Raw genomic sequence first — 27043 nt, forward strand, 5'->3', positions numbered from 1 at the left:
CACTGTACACAGACCTGTGTTCACAGCACTGTACACACTGCATACAGACCTGTGTTCACAGCACTGTACACACTGCATACAGACCTGTGTTCACAGCACTGTACACACTGCATGCATACAGACCTGTGTTCACAGCACATGTACACACTGCATACAGACCTGCCTTCCCTCTGTTCATAACTCGGCGATATTTGCTTAACTTGACAACACATGATTTAAACAACAGAGAATATATGCTGACTACATGACGAGAATACTGAAGATTAACAGGATTAAGCAATGTGTGCAACACTTGCACCAATTGATTATATGACAGAATCTGCACTGACTTGCAGCAATAACGAAAGGAAAATGAATGTTGGTTGTTGTTTGTTATATGTTACAAATACTGTAACATGCCCCTGAAGTGGCTCAGTCCATCCACACTGCGAGTTGTTGATAGAGTTAATTCCTACACCGGCTTAGGTCAGGCAGTCTAAACCGTCTCAAATTGGAAACGTTTCTGAACCACTTGGGAACGTCCACACGTAACTTTTTATGACAGTATTGGACCAGAGCCATTTCACAGGCGTACTGGCCTGTGTGTTAACAGCACAATGTGTGCACCAGATTTTATTCAGATTTGATCAGCAATTCTGAGATATCATGTAAAGTAAAGTAAGCCTTTATTGAAATCGTATCCCAGTTGGGATCTTGATCATAAAGTACAATAAAGGTTTTGCAAAAACAACAATGAAAGAGTATATATATATATATATAAAATATAAATATCTATATATGAGGTCAACATATGAAAGGTTCATAAATAGTTTACTTTGTTTTTTCATTTTGTCTTGTCTGAGTTTAAAACATGTATGTATGTATTTTCCCAATTCACATAGTGATGCTTTATCTGTCCTTGAAAAGATGCTTATAAGGTCTTGTGTGCCTCTGAATGCATTTTTACAAATGTTTAGTTTACTGAAAAAATCATGTCTAATGTCTGTGTAGCCTTTGCAATGAAAAAGAAAATGTATCTCATCTTCTACTTGTTTGTTTTGGCAAATTGGGCATGCTCTGTCTATGACATCAAGGTTTCTATATCTACCTGTTTCTATGTGTAGTATGTGTGCACTAATGCGTAACTTGCACAGGGCTGATCTGTGATCTGGGTTTTTTATAACATGAAGGTAGCTTTCGAGAGAGAAATCTTTTTTCAACTCTCTGTATGTGCGAAGTTTATTTTTATGGTGCCCTTGTCTGGTATCATCATGAATCAATTCAAATGCACATTTTTCAAATAGCTGTTTAACTTTTACATTGAAATTAGTTTTAAAACTGTTTTTCATTTTCTATCTTTACATTCATGGCATCTCCAATATTTACGAGCAGCAACGATTGTTTAATTCCTGACACCCTATTATCTGTATGTGCATTGTCCAGTTGACAACCCAGATCATAAGCCTCACGAGTCAGTGTTGTATCTGCTTTTTACTTATTTTTAACCAATATTTTACCATTTGTGTTATGCTTGAAACAATTAGAGGATATCTACCCAGTTCCATTAAACATGCTATGTTGGATGCTTTATTATTCACTTTAAGTATGTGTTTGCAAAATTTAATGTGCAACTTTTCAATTGTGTTTGTTAAGTTTGTGAGTATGCCATGGTTTCAGTGTTTTCTCTGCCTGCTCACTGAAGGGGGCAATTTCTGCCCCATTCATCAAAATTAGGGGGCAGACTTGACATTTTAGGGGCAGCATTTTTTAATGCTTACTAATGACATTAAACAACATATCCTATCAAAACATGAACATAAAATGGCACTAGTATCCATGGAGACTGAACTATAACTATGTCCTTGGCTGTTCTTTTTCGATGCGTACACTCCACGTTATGCACGTCACCAAAGTTGAATGACAGGCGATATATTGTCTTTTCCAAAGCAGTCTTCTGGCCAAAAACACCAGGAAATTTACAGTTCACTACACTATTATATGGGCTTGGATCACCATCATATGGGCGTATTTGCTTTCTGTGTTTTGAGCGATTTTCGCGCAGTCAGTAACTTTTAAAGGGCAGAAAATGACTCGAAATGCGCAATTTGCGCCATTGCGCAGTCGAAGAAAACCTGTGGTTTTTGCATTTGTGCATATGTCCGCAGTCCATACTTCTGTACAGTATAGCAGAATAGGTTTTATCATGGCATCAAACATTTGTAAATGGACCTTAATTGGAATATTTGACTCTGCAAAGAGTAACTGTCTCAATTTAAAACATGCCTTCATAGCTCTGTTTTTCAAATCAATTTGTGCTCTGTTTAGTTTTCCTGTAATATTTAACTTTATGCCAAGGTAAGTATATGTTGACACATTTTCCAACTCATTACCATGTATAGTAAATTTAAATTTGTTGAAAATTTCCCCGATTTGTTGAAAACCATGATTTTTGATTTGAGAATGTTTATGCCTAAATGCCATTTTTCACAATAATGCCCTATTGAATTTATAGCATTCTGTAGCCCCGTAGGTGTCTCAGATAGTAGAAGTAAGTCATCGGCATAAAGTAGACATGATAAAGTACTCCGTAATAAAGTTGGTGGGTCATTGGTGACACAATTAAGCGAATCTTTTATGTCATTAATGTATAGGTTAAAAAGCAGTGGGCTTAGGCCGTCACCTTGCCTTATTCCTCTCTCCATGGGAAACTGTTCAGTGAGTCCCTCTTTCACCCTAATGCAACCCTTCGAATTTAAATAAATTGACTTAATGATATTATAAAATTTCCCTGTGATACCATACTTTATTAGTTTGTGTAGAAGCCCCACATGCCAAATTGAATCAAAGGCTTTCTGAAAGTCTATGAAACAGCCAAAAATATATTTCCCCTTACTCAGATACTTTGTAAGTAATTGTTTTAAAACAAATATATGATCACATGTACTAAACTCTGGCATAAAGCCAATTTGTTCCCTAATAATAAGGTTTTCATTTTAATATGAGTAATTAGTCTTTGTTTTAGAACTGAAGTAAAAAGTTTACTAATTGTACTTAGCAATGTTATCCCTCTGTAATTTCTCGGGTCATTTTTGTCTCCTTTTTTGTATATCGGTATAATAATGCTGTATTCCATGCATCAGGAAAGTGACCGCTAGCTAATATTATGTTGAAAAGAGTTTTGATTTGTTTAATTAATACATGTCTACTGGCTTTTATCATTAGGGGCCCAGCCGACCGGCTGGGACCCTATTGTTATTGCTCAAGTTCTACTGACTTCCTCTTCTTCTTCTTCTGCCATTTCTTTGCTCACCTAGATCTCTCGAACGGCTGAACGAAACTTCTCAAACTGCAGGGGTAACAGGTGATGGGTAGTACTCGTGCACCTGACCTTGAATTTTTAATTAGTCATGTGACCTGGCTACAATTTTGAAATGAAAATGTTTTTTACTGTCCCATTTCCATAAAATTTGACCGATCCAAAATCTTTTCGCAAACTTTATGGCAATACTACCTAGATGCTATATATGAAATTTCAAGGATATTGACCCGGCGGTTTTTGAGAAGAAGATTTTTAAAGTATTATTTTTCTGATTTTTCAATGACCTTTGACCTCCCCTATACTTCTGCAGCTAAGCTATATCAGTCCGGGTTATGTCCATAGAGAGGATATTACGATTGACCAATCAGCGAACCTGCCGCCGCCAACGTCATGAATAATTAACCATGCAAACCTTGGCTCGTACATTGCAACGAGTTTGGAACTTTTCGGCTTGATTTCGCCCTTTATTTTTAGCACTGGGTAGTTTTTAGATGTAGACGTTAAGCACAATGTTCAGTGTGGCCGAGATGGTGACCGACACAAGTGGTTAGTACATTGAAAATTACTTATTTGGATGAATTTCTGGCCGGGTACGGCTCCTAGAAATCAGCATTTGACCCTTGTAAATCTACAGTAAGTTATTTGTCGCCAAATATCGCCTATTTTGGTCAAATTTCAATTTAACCTTGCCATCTGCAGTATGGAGAATTTTCAAGCTTTGCAAAGATGGGTCAACTGTTTTAGTCGGTCATCGGAGCACGATGGAGCACGATTTTTTCGATCACCATGCGTTGCCCGGTACGATTGACCCTTCGCTCAGAAAAACGCGCGCCGGATCAATCGCCGAGAAGTTCACCAAAAGCTGGAAAGGAGAACGAAAAACGTCCAATAACTCTTTGTCGAATATGGTCAAGGGTTAAGAAACTCAGAAAACTATTCCTGAAGAAATCTTACAATTTTTAACACGGTAGAACGTCGCCAATCGACTGGAGCTAAGATACTTCCGGGTAGCCAACAGTCTCACTCGATCGGTGGATCTGTCAGGTCATATCGCGATCTGAACCATGGATGTAAAAAATAGACCAACGTAACCTTTGACCCTTGTACATATACAGTACGTGATTGGTTCTTGCCTTAATTTCATTACATATACGGTACGCCATTGGCTCTTCCCTACTATCCTCTATATGGACATAACCCGGACTGATCAATGGCTTATTCTGGCCTATGTAAGAGTCATATCTAATTCGGGCAATCCAATAGAGCCAGAGGTCTGATTTTTGGTATATAGGGATAACCACGGAAAACAATTTTTTAATAAAATGTCACATGACTTCCATGACCTTTGACCTCAAACATACATATATGTCCATAACTAAGTAACCACAAGTGCTACAGCCTTCATATTTGGTATGATGGGAGACCTTATGACACTACATCTTGTACCTCATTAATTATGCGCATATCTAATTCTGAGCCAGCTAATAGAGCTAGAGGTCTGATTTTTGGTATATAGGGATAACTTAGCAATACAATTTTTTTGACAAAATGTCACGTGACCTCGATGACCTTTGACCTTGAATATACGTATATGTCCATAACTCAGTAACCACAAGTGCTACACCCTTCATATTTGGTATGATGGGAGACCTTATGACACCACATCCTGTACCTCATAAATTATGCGCATATCTAATTCTGAGCCAGCCAATAGAGCTAGAGGTCTGATTTTTGGTATATAGGGATAACTTAGCATTACAATTTTTTTGACAAAATGTCACGTGACCTCGATGACCTTTGACCTTGAATATACGTATATGTCCATAACTCAGTAACCACAAGTGCTATTCATATTTGGGATGATGGGAGACCTTATGACACAACATCCTGTACCTCATTAATTATGCGCATATCTAATTCTCAGCCAGCCAATAGAGCTAGAGGTCTGATTTTTTGTATATAGGCATAACTTAGCAATACAATTTTTTTGACAAAATATCACGTGACCTCGATGACCTTTGACCTTGAATATACGTATATGTCCATAACTCAGTAACCACAAGTGCTACACCCTTCATATTTGGTATGATGGGATACCTTATGACACCACATCCTGTACCTCATTAATTATGCGCATATCTAATTCTGAGCCAGCCAATAGAGCTAGAGGTCTGATTTTTGGTATATAGGGATAACTTAGCAATACAATTTTTTGACAAAATGTCATGTGACCTCGATGACCTTTGACCTTAAATATGAGTATATGTCCATAACTCAGTAACCACAAGTGCTACACCCTTCATATTTAGTATGATGGGAGACCTTATGACACCACATCCTGTACCTCATTAATTATGCGCATATCTAATTCTCAGCCAGTCAATAGAGCTAAAGGTCTGATTTTTGGTATATAGGGATAACTTAGCAATACAATTTTTTTGACAAAATGTCACGTGACCTTCATGACCTTTGACCTTGAATATACGTATATGTCCATAACTCAGTAACCACAAGTGCTACACCCTTCATATTTGGTATGATGGGAGACCTTATGACACCACATCCTGTACCTCATTAATTATGCGCATATCTAATTCTGAGCCAGCCAATAGAGCTAGAGGTCTGATTTTTGGTATATAGGGATAACTTAGCATTACAATTTTTTGACAAAATATCACGTGACCTCGATGACCTTTGCCCTTAAATATGAGTATATGTCAATATTCACAAACCACAAGTGCTACACCCTTCATATTTGGCCGCCATATTGGATTTTACGTAAAACATGCAATTTCCACTGACACGTACAGTAACTATGAGATGATGTTCAAAATCATACTTTTCCAAGATCGAATTTTGCACATAATATCATTAGTACAAGATCTTTCAACCATGTTATCCGCTTGGGCCCCGCCAACGCTGCTTGCAGCTTTAATTTCATTTGTTATTTTATCCATACTGGGGCTTTCCTGTTCTTTAAAGTACTGATGGCTTTTGAATTTCTAATTCAGAGATGGGTTTGTCCAAAGCTGAGATCTGTGTTCCCAGCCTCTGTTGATCGATCATGACATTCTCATCTATTAATGGCAAATCTACCTTTGTATTAAGGTGGTTGGAAAGGCTAGAGCATCAGTTATAAATTTCAACAAAACTATTAAAATATAAAAGTAGTCAACATTCTCTGTGGAATAAAAAAAACTAGACATTTGGGCACAAAGGCATTGCAGAGTTATAGCCTGTTAAAACTTCTGAAAAACTGACCAAATAAGAAGAAGTTGGGGAGTCCTTAGTGTATTAACTATGGTAGAGGTCCCCTAGCTTTTAATAAAATGTTTGAAAAGGGAAAGTCATTATTTGCTGTTTTTCAGGAAAGTTTGACAAGGCGGTGCTGGCATTCAGAGTGAGTGACTGCTATTGTAAATGCATTTTTAGATTCTTTGAGTGTCAAAAAGGTGTCAAAAGTGAGATTAACCCAAAAAAACTGCTCTATGACTTCAAAAGAGGGGTGCAAATATGGCTTGTTTTCAACATTTTTGACAGAATAACAGTTTTCCTACATAATTGTATACCAATTTAATCCAACTTTGAAATGAGATATGAACATGGAATTTTTACAGCCTATTAACAAGGTTACAGATAAGACTTGTACGGCACAATTTTCCTGTATTTGAAGTACTTTTGAAAAATCACATTTGAAATTTGAAAGAATTTTAATGATTTTTGATATATAAACCCATGTAAAATCATAAAAACAAATTTTATTTACAAATCCTGCCGTACAAATCTTACAATAAATAGTGTCAACATATTTATAACTAATTTGGTAATATTAATACTATCCAATTATTATTAAATTCAAATATGTAAAAAAGATATGAAAAATTAAATTTTAATATTTACTGGTGTCATATTTCAAAATCATGGCTGCAAATATACAATTTTTATATTCTTTGGAGAAAATATTAACTAAGGGAGTTATCCTGAAAATTTGAACTAAATATCTTGATTCTAACACTTGAAACTTGACATTAACTCTGAGAAAAGAATTGGTGCAAAAATAGCCTTTCCAACCACCTTAAGTGCCTTAAAATGATTGTACCCCCTTTCTTTTTCAATTGGTGTGTGTTCACTGCTATTATTTTGTGAATCTGATTTCAACTCATTAATCAGCTCCCAGTACTTATTTGGGTTTGATTTCCCCAAGCTGTCTAATTTGTTTAAAATCTGACTTTAAATTCTCTTCTCTTTGTTTTAACTAGACGTTTATATTGTTTCTTTAAATTGTAGCACGAGCTCCGTAATTCAGTATTATATGGGTCTCTGCTCAACTTAGTTGATAATTTGTAAACATCATTTTTTAAATTACCAAGATCATTGGTATACCACTTTGGTTTCCTAGAGGTGCTTAACTTCTTGCCCTTTTGTTCCTTTTTTTTCCTTATAATGCGTTTATGGAGACTAGCTCCTGCTGTTTGTAGGAATATGTTTGATAACATTGCACAAGCTGTATTAACTGACTGTATTGTGGCATCAAAATTTGTTTTGTTAAAATTATTAATGAGTGATGCAATGTGTGGATTATGTAATGCTTCATAAAAGTAATACCTAGAGTCGCTGTTCCATACAAAAGTAAAATCATTGCTATGTCTATCTTGATTATTTTATATTAGTATCTACATTATTTAAGTAGGCGTTAGTCTGTAACTGAAATTCAGTTTGGCAATGATCTGATATAGAAATGTTAAGTGGGTGAACCTTAAAAAATAGAATTTGCTAAATAAGTTAGTACTGACGATACTATAGTCCACAGTACTGCTGCCATGCCTTTGGTGACAGGTGAATTTTCCAATACTGTCTCCAATACATCTCCCATTAAGAATTACCATATCGGTGGCCATGCACAGATCTAAAAGTTGGTCACCATAATAATTTTTCATTGAAATATCCTGTGAATTCGTTTTTTGAATGCAATGTCTGCATTTGATAAATGATGGTCGTCTTGTTCATAAATTGTAACCTCCTGTATATTCTTAGTATGTGCATTGAACTCTCCAGTGAGAATAATTGCCCCCTTTTTTGAAAATTTAGCAAAATCTTTTTCCAACAGCTGAAACTGGTTTGACTCTTTCCAGCTAAAAATACTTGACCCTTGTGGACTAAAATATAGGGTACAAATAAAGATATCATCATCTAAGTTAAAAAAGTTACTATCTAAACGAACCCAAATAAAATCTTCAGAACTACTTTCCATCTGCGTAATACCAGCAGTAAAAATATCTCTAAAATAAAATGCAACTCCTCCAGAGGGTGAGCGTGCTTTTCTATGTTGTTTGGTTCTAGCCGAATGAAAAAAACTATATTTTGAAATATTAATATTTGAGTCCACTCTTGTTTTTGTCTCTACTAGACTAAAAAAATCAAACCTTTCTAAACTACTTAAAAAACTGCTATCTCTAACTTTCTGTTCTAAATTTCCATAAATATTCCATGTAGTAAATTTCAGTGTAGTTCTCGCTATTGAGGAACACACCATGTCAATAGTTCAAAAGTAGTGACAGTGAAGTTAAGTATTTTGACATTAAGATACCTGATTCAAGGTCCTCACATATCTAAAGGACGGATGTCAATGATGTATTCAATTGTTGATAAAATTCAGTATGTTCGTCAAAAACTCCCTCACGAGGTGCTTTCCTTTGTCGTTATTGCTGTTGCTGTTGTGATGAGGTGGTTCCTTTATCGTTATTGCTGTTGCTGTTGTGATTGCTGTTTGAATTGTATTTGTAATTCCAGGAGCCATTAGTGTTATACTCTCTCCCTCGATCAGTGTATTTCTTTGAAATGTGCTCTTCTCCAAACTTAGGATTTGGCTGATTGTTACCCATCTGTGTCAGAATAACTTTGTAGATGCTTCTCTTCATGTTTGCCACTAGGAAAGCAGTGCCTTTGTAATTTGGATGTACTTCATCTTCAAACAACTCTAATCTAATATTATTCACTCTGTCTTGGAAATTGTTTTGTATGAAGTGTAGATTTTGTGAATTGTCACTCATGAAATGGAGAGTGTCATTAAATTCACTGCTGGCGTGATTTAAGGTATCATTGCCTAACCTCGGTAAAATGCTTGATATAAACACTTTACTTTTTGGATAGGTTGCTCTAGTTGTGTCGATTAGATCTTTATACTTGTTTTGGCACATGTCAATGTGGTGTCCCGTTTGCAATGTTATTTGATCCAATGTGCAGCACAATGTTTTGTGGGTCTTTTAGTTTGGCAGCCTTGATGAAAGCATGGGCGTACGTCATCTATTCCTTTTCCATGAAGTGTTTTCACAAACGTCTTTCTGATTGTTGAAAATTTCTGTGGTCAATGTATTTAATGGTCGAATCACCTATAATTACCGTGTTGAAGCTCCCTTTCCTGGAATAAGCCAAAGAGTCTGAATGGGCTGGCCCAATTGATGTGTACTGTGTTGTGTTTGTACTTCCTCTGTTTGCAGCTGAGGATGGTGTGGATATGTCTTTCATCACACTCTGCTCTGTGGACAATGATGATGAACTATCTGAGTGTTCACTGAAGCCAGAAGGGTTCACAGAATCATTTAAGATGTCATAGTAATTACTAGCTGGAATATTAGCAGTAATTCTATCATCTGTGTCATCTGATGGAGTTCGGATCTCAAGCTCCATATTTTGCGAGTGTCTTTTCTCTTCACCACAATTCAGTTTTATTGTTTGAGTTGAGACATCAACATTGTCTCTTTTCTTCTGTATATTTTCATTGACAGTGGCCTTCAAGATGTCAAGAATCGTATTCTGGATCTCCTGTATTGTCATAATGTTCTTTTTAACAAATGCGACATCTTTGTTGGTATTTATAATAGATGTCTGCAGTTTTCCCAGAGCTGCTGTCACATCACTCATTGCTTGCTGACACGCTGCTGTTAACTTATTCTGAGACACCCACTTTGTCTGTAGATCAAGCTTGTCTTGTTGAATGAATCTAGTCTATGTGAGAGATCAATGTAGTTTGATTCAATACCCTGTATCGTTTCCATGAAGGAAGATTCTTTCCGCAAAGCAACACCTCTTGCTTTATGTAAGAGCACTGACTTGTTTGGCGAGAGGCGTGAGCTGACAGGCGTTTCAACACTTAATGATTAAAGATCAACTTGTCTTTCCCTTTCAGTCAAGGTACCAGTCTCTCCATTACATTCCCCTGAGCTGCTTGCCAAAATAGCGGTAGTGTCAGTTACTGATTGTTCAGAATATCCGGTTTCTGAAGTGGCGCCATTTCCAACGGCATACTGCTTACACTGATGGTCTCCATCTTGTGAAATTTGTTTTGATTTGTCCAAAGCACCATCCAAAAGACACTCGTGTTCACATTCACTATTTTCTCCTACCTTTGCAATTAAACGATCCACTTCAGCTTTTAACTTTTGGTACTCTTGATCACGCCATTTCTGGATATATTTACCCTGAATGAAAATTACGCCTGAGGTTGAATAGAAGCACACTGTAACTTAATTATTGCCATCGCTGCTGTCCCCTTGATGTAGATCAACCCATTTCATTTGCATGCCGCCCGGTATGCTGCTCCACTGAACTTCGATCTTGTTATTTGCAGCAAAAGTTTTATGGTATATCTCAACTTGGCAGCTTCTACCCAGACCTTGATTCTCGCCTGTGTGGTTCTAAAACAAATGTCGTTGACCTCACGATGTTGACTATTACTGTAGCGCCAATGGGTGACACTATCCGTTTCGTCGCTCAGGAGGTCCTTTGCTTTCCGTGTTGTGCTCCGGCAGGAAATTGTCAGTCTCGTGATGTTTCTGAATGTCCCTGTTGATATCTGCTTCATATAAAATCATCATTTTTTGTAGAACGGGTCATACGCTTGGATTTTTCAACATGCTTTTGATCTGCAGCAGTTCCAATGTCCTTGAATTGCGTACCAGTAGCCATTTTGAACACTCCAAGTACCACAACAAGGTTACAGGAAGACGTCGTCGTTCCGATGTTTTTGTGATTGATAAATCATAAATAGAGTGAGTTGATGATGTATTACAAAGTTGTAAGTGATATTTTCAGACCTGAATCGGATCTTAAGTGCACAATACAACCTACTGAACATGGAGCGATTGAAACATGTGTGTTCAGTCAAGTTAACCGGAAGTAAACAGACAGACATACAGACAGACATCACTATGACATACATAAGCCAAAAATAAAGCATTAAAAGGTCTATAACTACAGATTTAGTTGATTTACCGGCATAAAATATACCATTAAGCTTATGGGTAGACGTGCAATTGATGGATTCACAATTCATGTTCAGTGTCAGTGAAGTCTGGAAGGTGAAGTGAAGGATTGTGGGATAAGACTATTTATATCATATGTGTATTTGAACATAAATAACATACCTGAACTCTTTTTCTTCTTGATTTTTATGTCGCTTAAGAAATGTTTGCACTCTCAAACTTATTCCTGTGTCTTTCTTTTTATACAGTAAAGACTTCTTTCTTATCTGACATGGTTTAGTAACAGCTGAAAAAAATTCAGAACACACATTTTAGCCTGGTAGTTCAAGAGAACATCTGACTCAGTACCCTATGAAATGAATATCTGTTTTAACATTCATGTCACTGTTTTGTAAAATTTGAATTTCCATCGTTAATACATACAAAAATTATTATTGTAACCAAGCTATCTTGATATTGTGAAGGTAAAGATTTGATTGGAAAATGCAGGGCACTTATATCTGAGATTTAAGATCTGGAAGATATATATATGTGACTGAAATGAAAATAGAATAATATCAAAGAAAAATTCAAAATTTGGATCACTGGTTTGGACAAAGCTAATCATAGCATGTAAAATTTGAAATAAATGTATGATATTCTTCACAGCTATGTTTGCAAGATTAGGTGAAACGGGTGTTTAAACATGCAATTTAGTCTCCTGTTTTCATTTACGTTGCAAAATACACTTTAGTTTACTGACACTTTAGTTTACTGATTCTGACCAATTCTTCATTCTTTAACACCTAGGCTGCCATGCACCGTACTATGTTTCCACGTGAAGTGAAAACATATTGTGACTTAGACAGTCACAGTATCGGTACCTCTCATGTTAAGCAACATGACAAGAATTTTCTAACCAACATACATTCTATTTGACTGGTGTATTATTCCCCAAGTTCAACTGAAATTATTGTGTGTGGCAGTCAGAAATATCAGCAGATAAAATTATCTCCATAGTGAAAAGGGATTGACCTCGATAACCAAAGTGTAAAGTTAAAAAGCATTGTCATGAAAGCAATGCCTTAAGACGTGAAAGAATTGTTTATGTACAAGAGAAATTTGCTTCAGGTCAACACGTGATCTCAGTTTGCACAAATCAAGGAGCATTGTGGGTAGCATCACTCAATTCTATGCACTGAAATATACACTGAAATGTACAGACAAAATCAGATATAGCAATAACAACCCTAGATTTTGTCATTGAGCACTTTGCTGCTTAAAGTGAATGTATAAATTAAGATTCAAGATCTCTACATTGTAAGAGTATGAATCAGTATGAGCCAGAGAGAAATATCCATGAAGTCTCAACGAACTCAGAAAGCCAACACTGTAACCTTTGACCCTAATCAAGTGATTTTAGCTTTGTGTTGTGATACCTTCATGGTGTAGCAAAGCCATTGACCTTTGGTACTACAGACCTGTATCTGCAAATTAAACCACTTTTGAAATCATTTTTCCTCACTTTAAACATAGGATTAAACATTAGCAATAACTTCTGACATCATGCCTTTCCTTTTGAATGTGGCAAATGGTCCTTCAATATGCATCTTGAATATAAATTTGACAAATATGGGGGAACAAACTAATACTACCAAACAAAATTGAAACGTTTTTCTCTAAAAATACAATGATTCAATTTAGGAGAAATTCCAGACTCTTCCAACTGCATTACTTCTTGTCCTCAGCTTTCAACTGCATTACTTCTTGTCCTAGTTTTTACATTATGCAGAGAGGATGTATGAAACTTGAGTAACAGATATCATTACTTTGTACTTGAAGTAATTTTGTGTTATTACATTATATATATATATATATATATATATATATATATATATATATATATATATATATGAAGTGTGGTTGTGTGTTTGCTATTAACAATTTAAATAAAAGCCATACCTAAGACAGAATATTTCTGCATGGATATGAGCATATTTTTCCCAACAGATAAAAGTGAAATTCAAAGAATGTTGTTCATGAATTGCACACTCTGCCGCTCCACTTGGCATCTTCATATTGGAAAACATTTTTCGGGATATCTACACAGTCTGCATACCATTCCTTGCATCCATCATATTGTCTTTTTTCCTTCAGGATGTCTGCAAATACAATAAACATCATTATTGAATTACCTCAGGTTCCTTTGTCTATCTGTGGATCTACATTTTGGGCATGGGTCAAAATATGTTTGGCTTTTTTCCAAAACAATTATGTAGGTACTTCCTCATCAGTTTATGATCCAACAGTGAAAATGGATGCATATGAGACTGTGAAAGCAATATTTCAAACAAGCCACAATCTGTACCTCCTCTGGTTGCTGGACTGGAATGTGGTTAACCCTGACAGACTTGCCTTGAATCTGTAAGAATGAACAAAGCTGGAACAAAGATGACTTAGATATAGTGTGATTAAAACTGTCATAATAATTGACAGTATCCCCTCTAATAGTCCATTGTTCATACAGTTACCCTTTGACCAGGACAGTATAGGACATCTATCCTGTTACCTTTTGAAAGAAATAAACATCCACTTAATTAAGTTGACTTGAAGTCAGCTATTTCAGGAAACTCTCCAGCTGGTGACTTCTGTGCTGCTTGAATAACAGTATCATTTAGTTGATCACCGTTTGAAATTGGTTTTGAATTGTCACCACTGAATTTTTCCAGTGTATTCTTACTCAGTTCTGGTGAATGAAATCCAGTGACCGATGTAACAGTGTGACTGTTGTCAAAAGACAATATGTTAATTTCTTTGTCTTGGTGATATTTCTGTGCTTCATGGACATATTCAAGTTTCCAGATTTGCCATTTTCGCCTTCCTTGTATCATATTGATTTGTCTACTTGGAAAAGTACAGTTTTGGCATCCTAAAAGCTCCCTGACATTCTCACTGTCAGTACACAAATCTTTGATAGCTTTCTCAGGCAGAGTCACCTTCACTTCTGGCTTACCAGACTAAGTAAGCTGGTGATAGAGATACCATCTGATCTGAAAGTAGAAAGAAAGTTTGACATTGTTCTATCAGTTAATACATTTCATTCCACTGTTGAAAATTCCCTGCAAAAGACAGAGGCCATAAACCTGTACCATGTTGGTAAATGTGAAGACCATCCCTTGCGAACAGTTTCTGGACAAATTCCTGCAGAAATGATAAAGTGAATCAATAAAGCCTACGATCTTGCCTAAATACTGCAAGAGATGGTTGAGAGGTATAAAAAAATATTAAACCTCTCGATGAAATTTGAAGATGGCTGTATACACAGCTATCTCAGATCAATTCAACTCTGTATCTACTTTCAGCTCACAGCAAAATTAATTATACATTGTTAGGTATGGAAAAATAGGCAAGTCTTTAAGAAATTGTGTGAATTCATATCAATGACAGTTTATCAAGTGGTTCATTTAATCCCATCATATACAGGATCTGTTTATTATAAACACTTTTCATCTGATGATACCTCCCACTCATATAAACACATGTTGCTATCTGTCAAATTCAAATGTAATTGCTACATGTTTGATATGTTTGACAGTTCAGTAACTTAAAGCCGCTATATTACAGCAATAACAAATACAGAGTAAATGGCTATACTTTCACTTTCCGTTTTGCTTGTCTTTGCCTTTGTAACAACCATGTTAGGTCGAAGGTCATTTTGTTGAAGGTCATTGGGCCGGTCAAGGAGACCATAGTCAGTATAGGCCCCAGTTCAACTTCAAGAGTCTTTATTCCGTAGTATACCAGGGTAGAAAGTTTACCAGGGTAGAAAGTTTCCAGCCAGTAACTGACATGACACTGGTAAATGACTTTCCAAAGCGAACGTATAAAATGCCAACAAAGGCAAACGAAAATAGGCGAATTGGATTTCATCTGCACATTGCATGCAGTGTACAACAAGATAGATGGCTGTACCTGCATTCCATCGTTGATGCCACACTATCTCCCGGGCCACATCATACTACACAAAAAATCTCCTGCAACTTTGTTCATTCTATCGTGCCAATGGCTGAGTAAAACATTCTGAGAAGCATGAGTTATTTAAGTTTGCTAAATAAAATCATGTAAAGTTTGGTGGAAAGAGTCCCACGTGTCAATAGCCAACTTTTGTGTATTGACTTTTATTTTCCCAAAGTGACCTTTGACCCGGCAATCCAGGATGGCATATGGAGCGTGAGATGGGTGTATTGCCAAAACTTTAAGTTTAAGGCTAAAATATTCCATAAAATAAATACATAAATACCAAATTACCATTATTTCACCAAAAATTTCAGAGATTAATCTCTCTTTCACCCAAAATTTCAAAGATTAATCTCTGAAATTTTGGGTGTAATAATTGCAAATTTGGTAAAAATATAAATAATTCCATTTAGTAGCACATTTTTTCATTAAAATTACATACAGTCTTTTCAGTTCAAAGTTTTACTTTTTTTTATTTTACGATGAGAATGTGAAAATTTAGAAAATTAGGCATGGTGACCCTCATCTTTTTTCTTTAATATTTGATTATAGTCATATCTACAATTCCAAATTCCTGATACTTTCAAGTCTCCTGATCTTCCATATCATGTGTTGCTCTCTGGTTTGATCTTGTGTGCAAGTAGTACACATACACAGGCTGTGTTGGCAAGCTGAATACTGGATAATTCAACATGCTGGGAAGTAGAACAAGAACATTGTTGTATAAATTGAACAAAAAATATTGTCAAATGCAGTGCACTGCATACTGGCAGTGACCGAGAAAGCTCTGCCTCTGATGCAGTTCATGAAAAGTTTGGGTCACATGAGCTGTGAATTTGTATCATTGACAACTGACTGTCAGTCTGGATTGTAAATCATTTATCACCTAATACATATTTACATAAATTATCAGACTTATTGTTGACAAACTGAATATTGTGTGTTTCAGCATGCTGTAGGGAGACAGCAAGAAACTGTAATTGATATATATTGCACAGAAATATTGAAAAATTATCAGTTCCAGCTTCTGCCCCGTTACTTAGGCTCATGTGCTTTGATTTTTTACAAAAAATCATACACGCTTAGACAAAGTCATGAAAAATATGACAAAATTGTTAATAATAATAATAATAATAATAATGTTTAGTTTAATTATACTAATATTACAACAATTTGATGACATTAAAATGTTTATTACATGCCTGGATGTGAGTGCAAATCTGTGCATTGATTTGAATAGGAACATCCGGGGAGTTAGCGGGCCAATGAACGATGTACTGACCGGTTTCCATGGTTACCCAGTCCAGTCAAGCACTTGACATTTTCCACGTCAAACTAGACACTTAACACTAGATTAAATATCAATGCATGCACTCCTATTTAGACTTTCATGAAAATCTGTTTGATGCTGGTCGATAATGCAGGGCTCGAAATACTTTTTTTCAACCACCTGTCCACTGGACAAGTCAAAATAAAAATAGCGTCAAGGACACTGTAGCTCCCATCCTGGACTATTTAGTGTTTGTTCTCTGGTCAGATATTTGAACATGTGTGAAAGGGATAAAGTGCATGAAGTGAAAATACTTAAATGAAATGTACTGGAGACAGTGAAATATGTTTAATGTAATTATTCAGAATATAAAATGGAAAAAATACAGAATTAGATATATCGAATACTGTGATACAACCATTAACTCAACAAGTCATTTACAATGACATAGTCCCCACTTGTAATAGGAGTATAAGTCTTGATGGGGCAGGAAAATGTGGTCATTAAGAAGTATCACTGGAGTGTATATGTTGAGATCTATGGGCACATAGGTCTATGTCGTTGTTCCCAATTTGAAACACATGAGGCATGTCTAAGTTATGGTTCTAAATCGGGAAAAAAGATCAGTACTCTAGCAGTATTGGCCAGCCAAGAAATACATATGCGCATTATAAATGAGGTACAAGATGTGACATCTTAAGGTCTAATATCCTATCAAAATTGGAGGGTATAGAACTTGTGGTTACTGAAATATGCATATATATGTATAATCAAGGTCAAAGGTCATCGAGGTCACATGACATTTTGAAAAAAAAAATTATATTGCTAATAAATCCCTATATGCCAAAAAATCAGATCTCTAGCTCTATTCGCTTGCCCAGAATTAGATGTGTACATAATTAATGAGGTAAAGCGTGTGTTGTCATAAGGTCTCCCATCCTACTAAATACAAAGGACATAGCACTTGTGGTTACTTATTTATTGACATAAACATATATTTTAGGTAAAAGGTCATCGAGGTCACATGACATTTGGTAAAAAAATTTCTCTCCCATAGTTATCCCTATATACCAAAAATCAGACATCCAGCTCTATTGGCTCGCTCAGAATGAATATGCGCATAATTATTGAGGTACAGTATGTGGCGTCATAAGGTGTCCAATCATACCAAACATGAAGGGTGTGTAGCACTTGTGGTTACGAGTTATGGAAAAATATGTATATTTGAGGTCAAAGGTCACCGAGGTCACGTGACATTTTGCCAAAAAATTGTTTTGCTAAGTTATCCCTATATACCAAAAATCAGACCTCTAGCTCTATTGGCTCGCTCAAAATTAGATATGTACATAATTAATGAGGTACAATATGTGGCGTCATAAGGTGTCCCATCATACCATACATGAAGGCTGTAGCACTTGTGGTTACTGAGTTATGGACAAATATGTATATTTGAGGTCAAAGGTCACCAAGGTCACGTGACATTTTGTCAAAAAAAATGTATTGCTAAGTTATCCCTATATACCAAAAATCAGACCTCTAGCTCTATTGGCTCGCTCAAAATTAGATATGCGCATAATTAATGAGGTACAATATGTGGCGTCATAAGGTGTCCCATCATACCATACATGAAGGCTGTAGCACTTGTGGTTACTGAGTTATGGACAAATATGTATATTTGAAGTCAAAGGTCACCGAGGTCACGTGACATTTTGTCAACAAAATTGTATTGCTAAGTTATCCCTATATACCAAAAATCAGACCTCTAGCTCTATTGGCTCGCTCAAAATTAGATATGTGCATAATTAATGAGGTACAATATGTGGCGTCATAAGGTGTCCCATCATACCATACATGAAGGCTGTAGCACTTGTGGTTACTGAGTTATGGACAAATATGTATATTCAAGGTCAAAGGTCGCCGAGGTCACGTGACATTTTGTCAAAAAAATTGTTTTGCTAAGTTATCCCTATATACCAAAAATCAGACCTCTAGCTCTATTGGCTCGCTCAAAATTAGATATGCACATAATTAATGAGGTAAAATATGTGGCGTCATAAGGTGTCCCATCATACCATACATGAAGGCTGTAGCACTTGTGGTTACTGAGTTATGGACAAATATGTATATTTGAGGTCAAAGGTCACCAAGGTCACGTGACATTTTGTCAAAAAAATTGTTTTGCTAAGTTATCCCTATATACCAAAAATCAGACCTCTAGCTCTATTGGCTCGCTCAAAATTAGATATGTGCATAATTAATGAGGTACAATATGTGGCGTCACAAGCTGTCCCATCATACCATATATGAAGGGTGGTAGCACTTGTGGTTACTGAGTTATGGACAAATATGTATATTTGAGATCAAAGGTCATCAAGGTCACATGACATTTTGTCAAAATATCCGAGATATCTGCGTGAACGGATGGACTCACGGATGGACGAACAGACGGACATGACCCAATCTATAAGCTCACTGGACTTCATCCGTGGGGACTAAAAATTGTGTCACTGCATCCTTTTTGCAATATGAATACGATGAGAAACTAAATTTTTATTTTTCGTGGCCTTATACATGGGAGTCTATGGAGATCTGCCTTATACATGGGAGTCTATGGACGTGTAAACTAAAAATATGCAAATTTCACCACGATTTGCCCACATTTGGGAAAGGTCACTCCTATGCACTTCCATACCAAGTTTCAAATCAATCGGACTTGTGGTTTCAGAGCAGGAGATTTTTTGACCAAAAATGGGAGAAAATTACAAAAAATTCATGAAAAATAGCAAGTCCAAGATACTACCCAAGATGTGCACAATCATTCCATGTCAGCCAAAAGTACTTACATGCTAATTTTTCATGTAATCTGCTCAGTGGTTATTGAGTTTTTTCAATTTTGACTGTTTTTACATTTTTTCACTTAATTTGCATATTTTTGGCAATGACAACTTCATTTGAACAAAATCTCATCTACAGCCCATCATCCATGTACACACCAAATATCAAGATGAAATGTACAGCGATTTTGGAGTTTTTGATGTTGACGGACAGACATACAGACATACAGACATACAGACATACAGACATACATACATACAGACATTTCCCTAGCCTATAAGAATAGCTTCCATTGCCATATATACATATGGCTATGGGAGCTAAAAAGTACCTGTCCCAGTGGGAAAAGTACCTGTCTAAAATGGCATAATTTATTTAAAGAAACTATACTAATTCAACTCACCTGAGACAATGTCCAGAGAAATTGAATGTTATTTTTAATTAGTTTGATAGGAAGTTTTTGACAGAACCAACGAGTGAATCTTGGAAAATTCAACAAACTCACGTCTGTGTTGTATGCAAAAGGGCGTAACAACGCCATCCTTGTAGAGATGGCTCTGAGAATCTCCCAATCTAACAGATTTGAGACGTGACCTTTGATAAATCAACATGGCTGCCTCCTGTAAACAGTGATAAGATATTATCGAACTTTCTTTACTTTTTTCTGACAGGTAAATATCCAAACAATGATTTTCAAAATTTTAAAAGGTACATAAATTTAAACTTATGAATATTTGCTGTAGTCAATAGGTTGAAATACTGGGTTACAGGCTGAAAAATCTACCTGTCAATTTGGACAAGTACTTTTCAAAACTACTTGTCCCAGGCCAAATTTCACTTGTCCGGGACAGGCAGACAGGTATTATTTCGAGCCCTGTAATGGTAAAATTGTCCGAGAATGCCCTGCATGTAACCAAATGTCATGATATATATGTTAACTGTGAAAGGCATGTAATACAAAATTTGTCACCTGATCTCGGGCACATAAACCCATGTATTCAGGCAATAATATATAATGTTTCATTCAAAAAATTTTCAGGTCCCCATTGCCAGAGCTCAACTTTCAAGTTCCCATCTGCTACCCCAAAATATTTCATATACCCCCTGAATTCCTCCAGCCCCCCCCCCCCCCACCATTTTTGTGAATGCAGCCAAAGATACAAACAACCCTGAACAAAGGAATTTCAGTGTGATAATTGATTTGGCATTTGACATTCTGCATAATGTCAACAAAGTTATATTCATTGAAGACATGTACACTGTATGATGGAAGCAATATTGAAATAGTTTTCCCTAAATATAATTTTACATATTATTACATATGTACCACAGTTTACTTGCATCGAAGCGCGCGCGTACTATCGGTATTTGCACTGCAGTGCAAATACCAAAAACATTATTCCATACCTGCATGCAAATGAATAGAACAGCGCGTGATCCTTGTCTTTCAATGTGTGTCGCGTAAACTATTTAAAATGTGTTCGCTTGTTTTTTTTAGTTCCTTTATTTTCTCGATAAAATAAACAGGGGGAAACATATGTAATAATAACAGAACCCCATGGCGAGCGAGCAAGCTTGCCGTACCAGGGGTATTTGCACTCGTGTTTGCGTTGAATCCGGCTGTCCTTTCACTCGCTGCGCTCGTGAAAGCACGACCGCCGGATCCCCCGCAAACACTCGTGCAAATACCGCTGGTACGGCGGACGCGCGCTTGCACTCTCTCGCCATGGGGTTCTGTCATATTACCACAGGTGTAAACCCTAACCAAAAGGACAGGAAAAGTCACAAACAGTTTTCAGATACTGGCCCTTTTAATGCAAATACATCAAAATTTATTTTTATTATTATTTATTATTTATTTATTATTTATTTATTTATTTATTTACAATGACATGCAAGCATAAAACACAATCCATAAGATTAGGATTATTGGTAAAAGTATAGTTGGTATTTAGCTTTGAAAAACATCAAAGCTCAAAATAAACATCAAAACAGTAAACACAATTTCATTTGTCTTCAATACACATCCATTGTAACCGTGTATGTTAAATTCTTCTAATTCAACTACACTCATAACAGGGGGTGCAACAGTCAATACAGGCTAGAAATCAATACACATCATTTTTCAAGAATAACTTTGCTGAGCTGAAGTTTTCAATATGAACTGTCATTCCAGTCAATTCATGCTAAATTCTGCTACTTTAACTACACTCATAACAAGAGCTTCCAAAGTCAATGCCGGTTCCAAATTGATGTATATCATGTTTCAAAATTGACTTAGCTATCACATTTTCAATAATTAGTTGTCATTCCAGCAGAAATTTAATTCATCTCATGATAGTGTGATTGCATATTGAATACATTCACGATTCGCCAGAGAGATAATACTACAAGTTTAACTCTGGCTGTTCAAAGTGCAAAGTTGAGTCCTGCAAGCTTTAATTTATACTGTAGTGTATCCTGTAATTGGGGCCTCACTCTGTGGACTTTTAATCTAGATCTGTGTCATTACAAATCTTAATTTTGTATGTACATGTCCCTATAGGGGTATTTAGTTAAATTTATACAAAAATTCAACTTCTTGTAAAATCAATGTCATGTACAGAAGAACAATAGAGTGAATTGATGAGTTCTATGATTGACCTGAATAACAAAGAACTGATGTCAGATTTAAACTGAGATGTTTTTTAGAATACAAGTCAGACTGATCATTGTGATTCCTTCGATGTACATGCTGTGTTGGTATTTATCAACTGTCAAGATAATCTCGAACAACATTTTTAAAAATAAGGTTTTGAGAGAAAACCAGATTCATTCCCAGTTGTCATGAATTTTGTGAACAATCATAGGATAACTCTGTACTGCAAAATGTTTTGCAAAGAATTACAATATTACAGATAAGGTAGCTGCCAATCTGAAAATCATTAATAAATATTGTCTGATGAAGCAAAAATATGTTGACAACGCCAAATTGGTAATGGAGGTCAAAATAAGTGTGAAAATGAAGGTTATGTATACAGACAATAAACCTGAATATTCTTATGCTGAGGCAAACCAAACTAAAATTTTCACTGACCCACCAAAGTACTTTCAGTGGTCTGACACCACATTCAGTACATATCCTGTATTTCTTGGTATGTGTGCTTTTAGAAAATGAACTTAGACATCAATAAAAGACACATAATTATGAATAAAATTCATTGAAGATTTGAAATTCCAAGTGAATGCCATTTTATAGGGCCATGGGTAAAAATCTATGAAATAATATTTTTCTATCGTCATGATCCCAAAGACTTTGACAAAGACCATCGCAGAAAACATTACAAATTTTGACTGTGAAGCCTGAGATACAATGCTTGGTCAGAGTTTTAAAATAAGATGTCCCTTACTGTGACGAAGAAGTTAAAAAAAACTCAATAAAACAAAGAAATGAGAATACTTCAAATTGCAAAGATGAATTTCAATTTTTGGTTTGAAGATTGTACTATGTACAACTTGCACTTTGCCAATACATTATGTTCAATTATTCTTTTTTACATTAAGAGAGGTATGATTTGAATCAAGAAGGAAAATACATAAAATAATTTTAAATTCACGGTTCCTCTCTATGTAACTCAACAAAAACAAGGCACTAAAATTCAATTCTCCATTGACATTTTTATGTTTTCTTTTGAAATGAATACACAAAAATTATAGACCAATAATAAATCATAAAATGTTTTACTAAACATTTTATGATTTATTATTGGTTAGTTTGAGTTTGTAACTCTAAGAAAAATACTAAAATACACTTTGAGCAAACTCCACACATTTTAAAATGTAAGTATTTTCAAATAGTGTTATGATTTCAACAAAACCAAAGACTGACCACAGTTGACATAATAGGCTTCATCAAAGAATATCCCTGTATGACAACTAAGTGAAACAATAAACTTTATATTTACTGTCATGGTAAAATTGCAATGATAAACTCCCCAAAAGAAGTGAAAACCTACCTGTAATAGTTTTGCTTACATTGAGGTTGACATTAAAATTGTTCTGTACTTCACAGGTAAAATGGCAGTAACATTTTATTAAATTATGGATATAATCTTTCACTCCTGTTGTACAGAAAAAAAATCTTAACAACAATAAATTTCAAAATAACAGAGAAGTGAAAACTCTGCAGTATTGTTTACATTTAGGTTGACCTTTGACCTCTTTGTTACTCTTCAGGTTCTGAGTGGACAGTGCAGTTATTGGGCAGCTATGAGTCTGGTACAGAGCCAGGACAGTTTAATAAACCCAAAGGTCTGGCATGGCATGGAGATCAGCTTGTGATCTGTGACACAGAAAACCATCGCATACAAATACTCAATAAGAATAAGGTGGTCATAGAAATTATCAGATTTGATGGTCAGTTTGACAAAGAATTCAAGCCATTGGTTGTGGCCATATCCCTGATGGTCACTTCTTTATCACTGACATCGGTAATAACCAAATAATTATTTGTGACCAAAATAAAAAAATTATTCTAATTATTCCCCAAAGTGCAGACATTGAGGCTAGCAGCATTACTGTAATGGCAACATTTATTTTTGTCACTGACAGCAAAGGTAAAAGTTTGATCAAATACAACATCAAAGATGGAAAACTTGTTGCAAGAGTCAGTGATCAATTCAGTGATCCATACTCTGTAATGGCTACTAGCAACAACCATCTCTTAGTGTCAGATAGAGACAAACATGTCATTCATGTTTTAGATTCTGATTTGAATTTTCTGAATTCATATCGCAATGATAGGTTAAAGTATCCACGAGGCTTGGATGTCGATTCACACGGCAATATTTATATTTGTAAATGGGGGAGTAATGGCATTGTAAAACTGAGATCTGATGGACAATTGGATTGTGTATTATTTGAAGGTGTTGGGTATTACCCAGAGTTCATTGCAGTCAATGATGACATCACAACAACAATTGCTCTCACATCGTCGTGGTCGTCTCAGTCCGTCCACCAAATCAGAGTATACTCTGTATCAACATAGATATGCATTACAATCTCATCAAAATATCACCATTTTTAACACATTTTTCACATCCTACACCCCAAGTTTGGACTAAAAATCTCTTGTCCTCAACTCGACACAGAACTTCCTGTGCATCCGGATCAGAATTGTGAAAATTTTGGTGAAAAATTCAGGAATTTTTTGAAAATGCATTCAAAGCAATGGACGGTCTGCATCGGTGACGTCATCGATTGTTTTGTTGACTTCAAGTAAAGTAGGTCAGTAGGTTTTCTCCATTTTTCTCAAAATCTAGAAATTTTAGACATCAAGTGTGGGCTAAAAATTTCTTGTTCACAACTTGATGGACACGTTTATGGTGGTTGAAAACCAAGTTTGAAAAATTTGGGTGAAAAATTTCTGACATTTTCATAAATGCATTGATTGCAATGAGCAGTTTGAATTGGTGACGTCACTGGAATGCCAAGTAAAGTTGGTCATGATAAGAATTTCTCAATTTTTGGTAGGATTACAAAATTTAGACATCAAGTGTGGGCTAAAATTTTGTTGTGTATGGGTCGCTAGACTTGCCTATGGTGACCAGAATCCATGATTAGAATTTTTTGTTAACAAAATATGAGTAACTTTTGATGAATGATAATGAATGAATGAAAACAATCAATTGATTCTTGAAAATGCAGTGTTTAAAATTCAATCATTAAAATTCTCAAAATGGTTTTCGGACTTAAAATTGATTTCCGTACTTTGTATTGATTGCACGGTTTCACTGAAAACAAAAACCGGCGATTTGTAATTTTCCAAACTCACAACAAATGGAATATTTTGATGAGATTGTGTATTGGACTGTCCTGACAAACCATCAGATCTCAATTACACCAGAGACAAACGACCGGTACGGTTGATTTGTCAGTGAAATGTACTTGTAAAACATTACCTGTATATCCTGTGATAACTCCTGCATAATATGCAACAAATATTTCCATCCGATCGCGATGGTAAATTCCAAACTGTCCATGATCTGACAGTGAGCAAGTGATGGCCAGCTGGGATGGCCGGCCATGAAAACTTGTGAAGCCCAGTGCTGTGAAGCAGGATTTCGTGACAGCGCCTCCTCTGGCAAATCATGAGATTCTTTTGAAAGAGGGCGCTGTGACGCTCATCGTAGGAAATTTACATCCGCAGTTTCTTATAGGAAGACTGTGGCTTCACAAAGTAAAATACGGATGCAGCAAACACTAAAATTTCCAGAAATATGAACAAAAGATAGTTTTGCTTAAAATATGTTACTCAGATATATTTTGAAAAGAATAAAACTGGTTTTGGGAAAGCAAAAGTGTTGTAATTGACTTACCGAAAGTCTTCTCTTTGACGTTTTCGGTCTTAAAGTACACATGCTTGCAATGTCAATGCATTGTAGAGGAAAATAGTAGATATGTAATGCGTTATATTGTATTTCCTGTACTCTTAAAATAGGGCAAGGTTCTCTAAAACAACTTAAAGTATAGAGTTTAGTTCGTATGTCGCAATTCATTTCTTTTCGGTCATTTATGCCCGGATTGTCATAAAATAAGCAAAAGCTAGCGCAGTATAATTTTTGTAACACCGATTTAAGCAGTCATAAACTTGAGTCGTACATGTGTAACATCTTTATTCTGATGATTAATTTATTTTGGTCTTAACGTTTTCCAAGGGCAGATAGAACGGTATATATTCATTGATAAATTTGCAGTGCATTGCATTGTCAGTATTAAAACTAGAAATTCTTACTTGGACTGTAATTTTCAGTTTTCTATTCAAAGGCTAGAAACCGTGTGTGCTTCATTTCATTATAGTTCATAGTATACAGTCTTATCATCCTGGAAATAGATATGTATATTTATACAAACTTTCATTTGTATCCAGGATTAGCGTGAAGATTTGTTCACTTTTTTCTGTCACCAACATTCAACGATTACTGACTTATACATGTGTAAATGAATTGCGCAACTATGAAGATGTTCCATTTCGATTGCTACTGAAACTGTTGTCAATCACTGTTAACTGACAAAACATATCCCACTTCCACGCAATGTAAGTCGCAATGTACACTTTCATATTCTGTGATGTAATTCTTGCATTAAATGTATCAAACACGAAATCGTTTGTTTCACTTTATTTTGAATTCGTGACGAATAAAAGTGCAACATAGAGTATTTTTTGCAAATCACAATGAATATTGAAACATTCGATTTAAATAAGACGACATGACGTTTGAAAGCAAAATTTCCCGAAAGACCAAAGCAGATGTTAGAGTTAGTCGGCCCGAGATATCTCACTGATCCCATAACGGTTAGAAACTCTATGAAAGGATACAACATCTGCCTTTACTTGAATTTCTT

At 35.7% G+C, this 27043-nt stretch overlaps 1 protein-coding gene and 1 long non-coding RNA gene across 3 annotated transcripts in view; one reads left to right on the forward strand and one right to left on the reverse strand.

Moving 5' to 3' along the window:
* LOC139125619 (uncharacterized) overlaps nucleotides 1-26118 on the reverse strand; it is a 34874-nt gene extending 8756 nt beyond the window's left edge. The window contains exons 1-3 of the long non-coding RNA XR_011550303.1: nucleotides 26017-26118; nucleotides 13501-13700; nucleotides 11722-11845 (exon numbers count right to left, since the gene is read on the reverse strand). This is a non-coding gene — a long non-coding RNA (uncharacterized lncRNA). The remainder of the gene's footprint in view (nucleotides 1-11721; nucleotides 11846-13500; nucleotides 13701-26016) is intronic.
* The window catches only part of LOC139125615 (tropomyosin beta chain-like), a 79862-nt gene that overhangs the window by 17719 nt on the left and 35100 nt on the right, over nucleotides 1-27043 (forward strand). Inside the window, exon 3 of one of the 2 annotated variants that reach the window (XM_070691712.1) lies at nucleotides 23876-26802. The exons of the other annotated variant lie outside the window; for it this stretch is intronic. Within the exon in view, the coding sequence (XP_070547813.1) occupies nucleotides 23876-23980 (105 nt within the window). The 3' untranslated portion in view covers nucleotides 23981-26802. Of the gene's footprint in view, nucleotides 1-23875; nucleotides 26803-27043 lie in introns of those variants that run through there. 2 annotated transcript variants of the gene reach the window in all.

This window comes from Ptychodera flava (genome assembly GCF_041260155.1).
Source record: "Ptychodera flava strain L36383 chromosome 3 unlocalized genomic scaffold, AS_Pfla_20210202 Scaffold_25__1_contigs__length_14229661_pilon, whole genome shotgun sequence".
Taxonomy (NCBI): domain Eukaryota; kingdom Metazoa; phylum Hemichordata; class Enteropneusta; family Ptychoderidae; genus Ptychodera; species Ptychodera flava.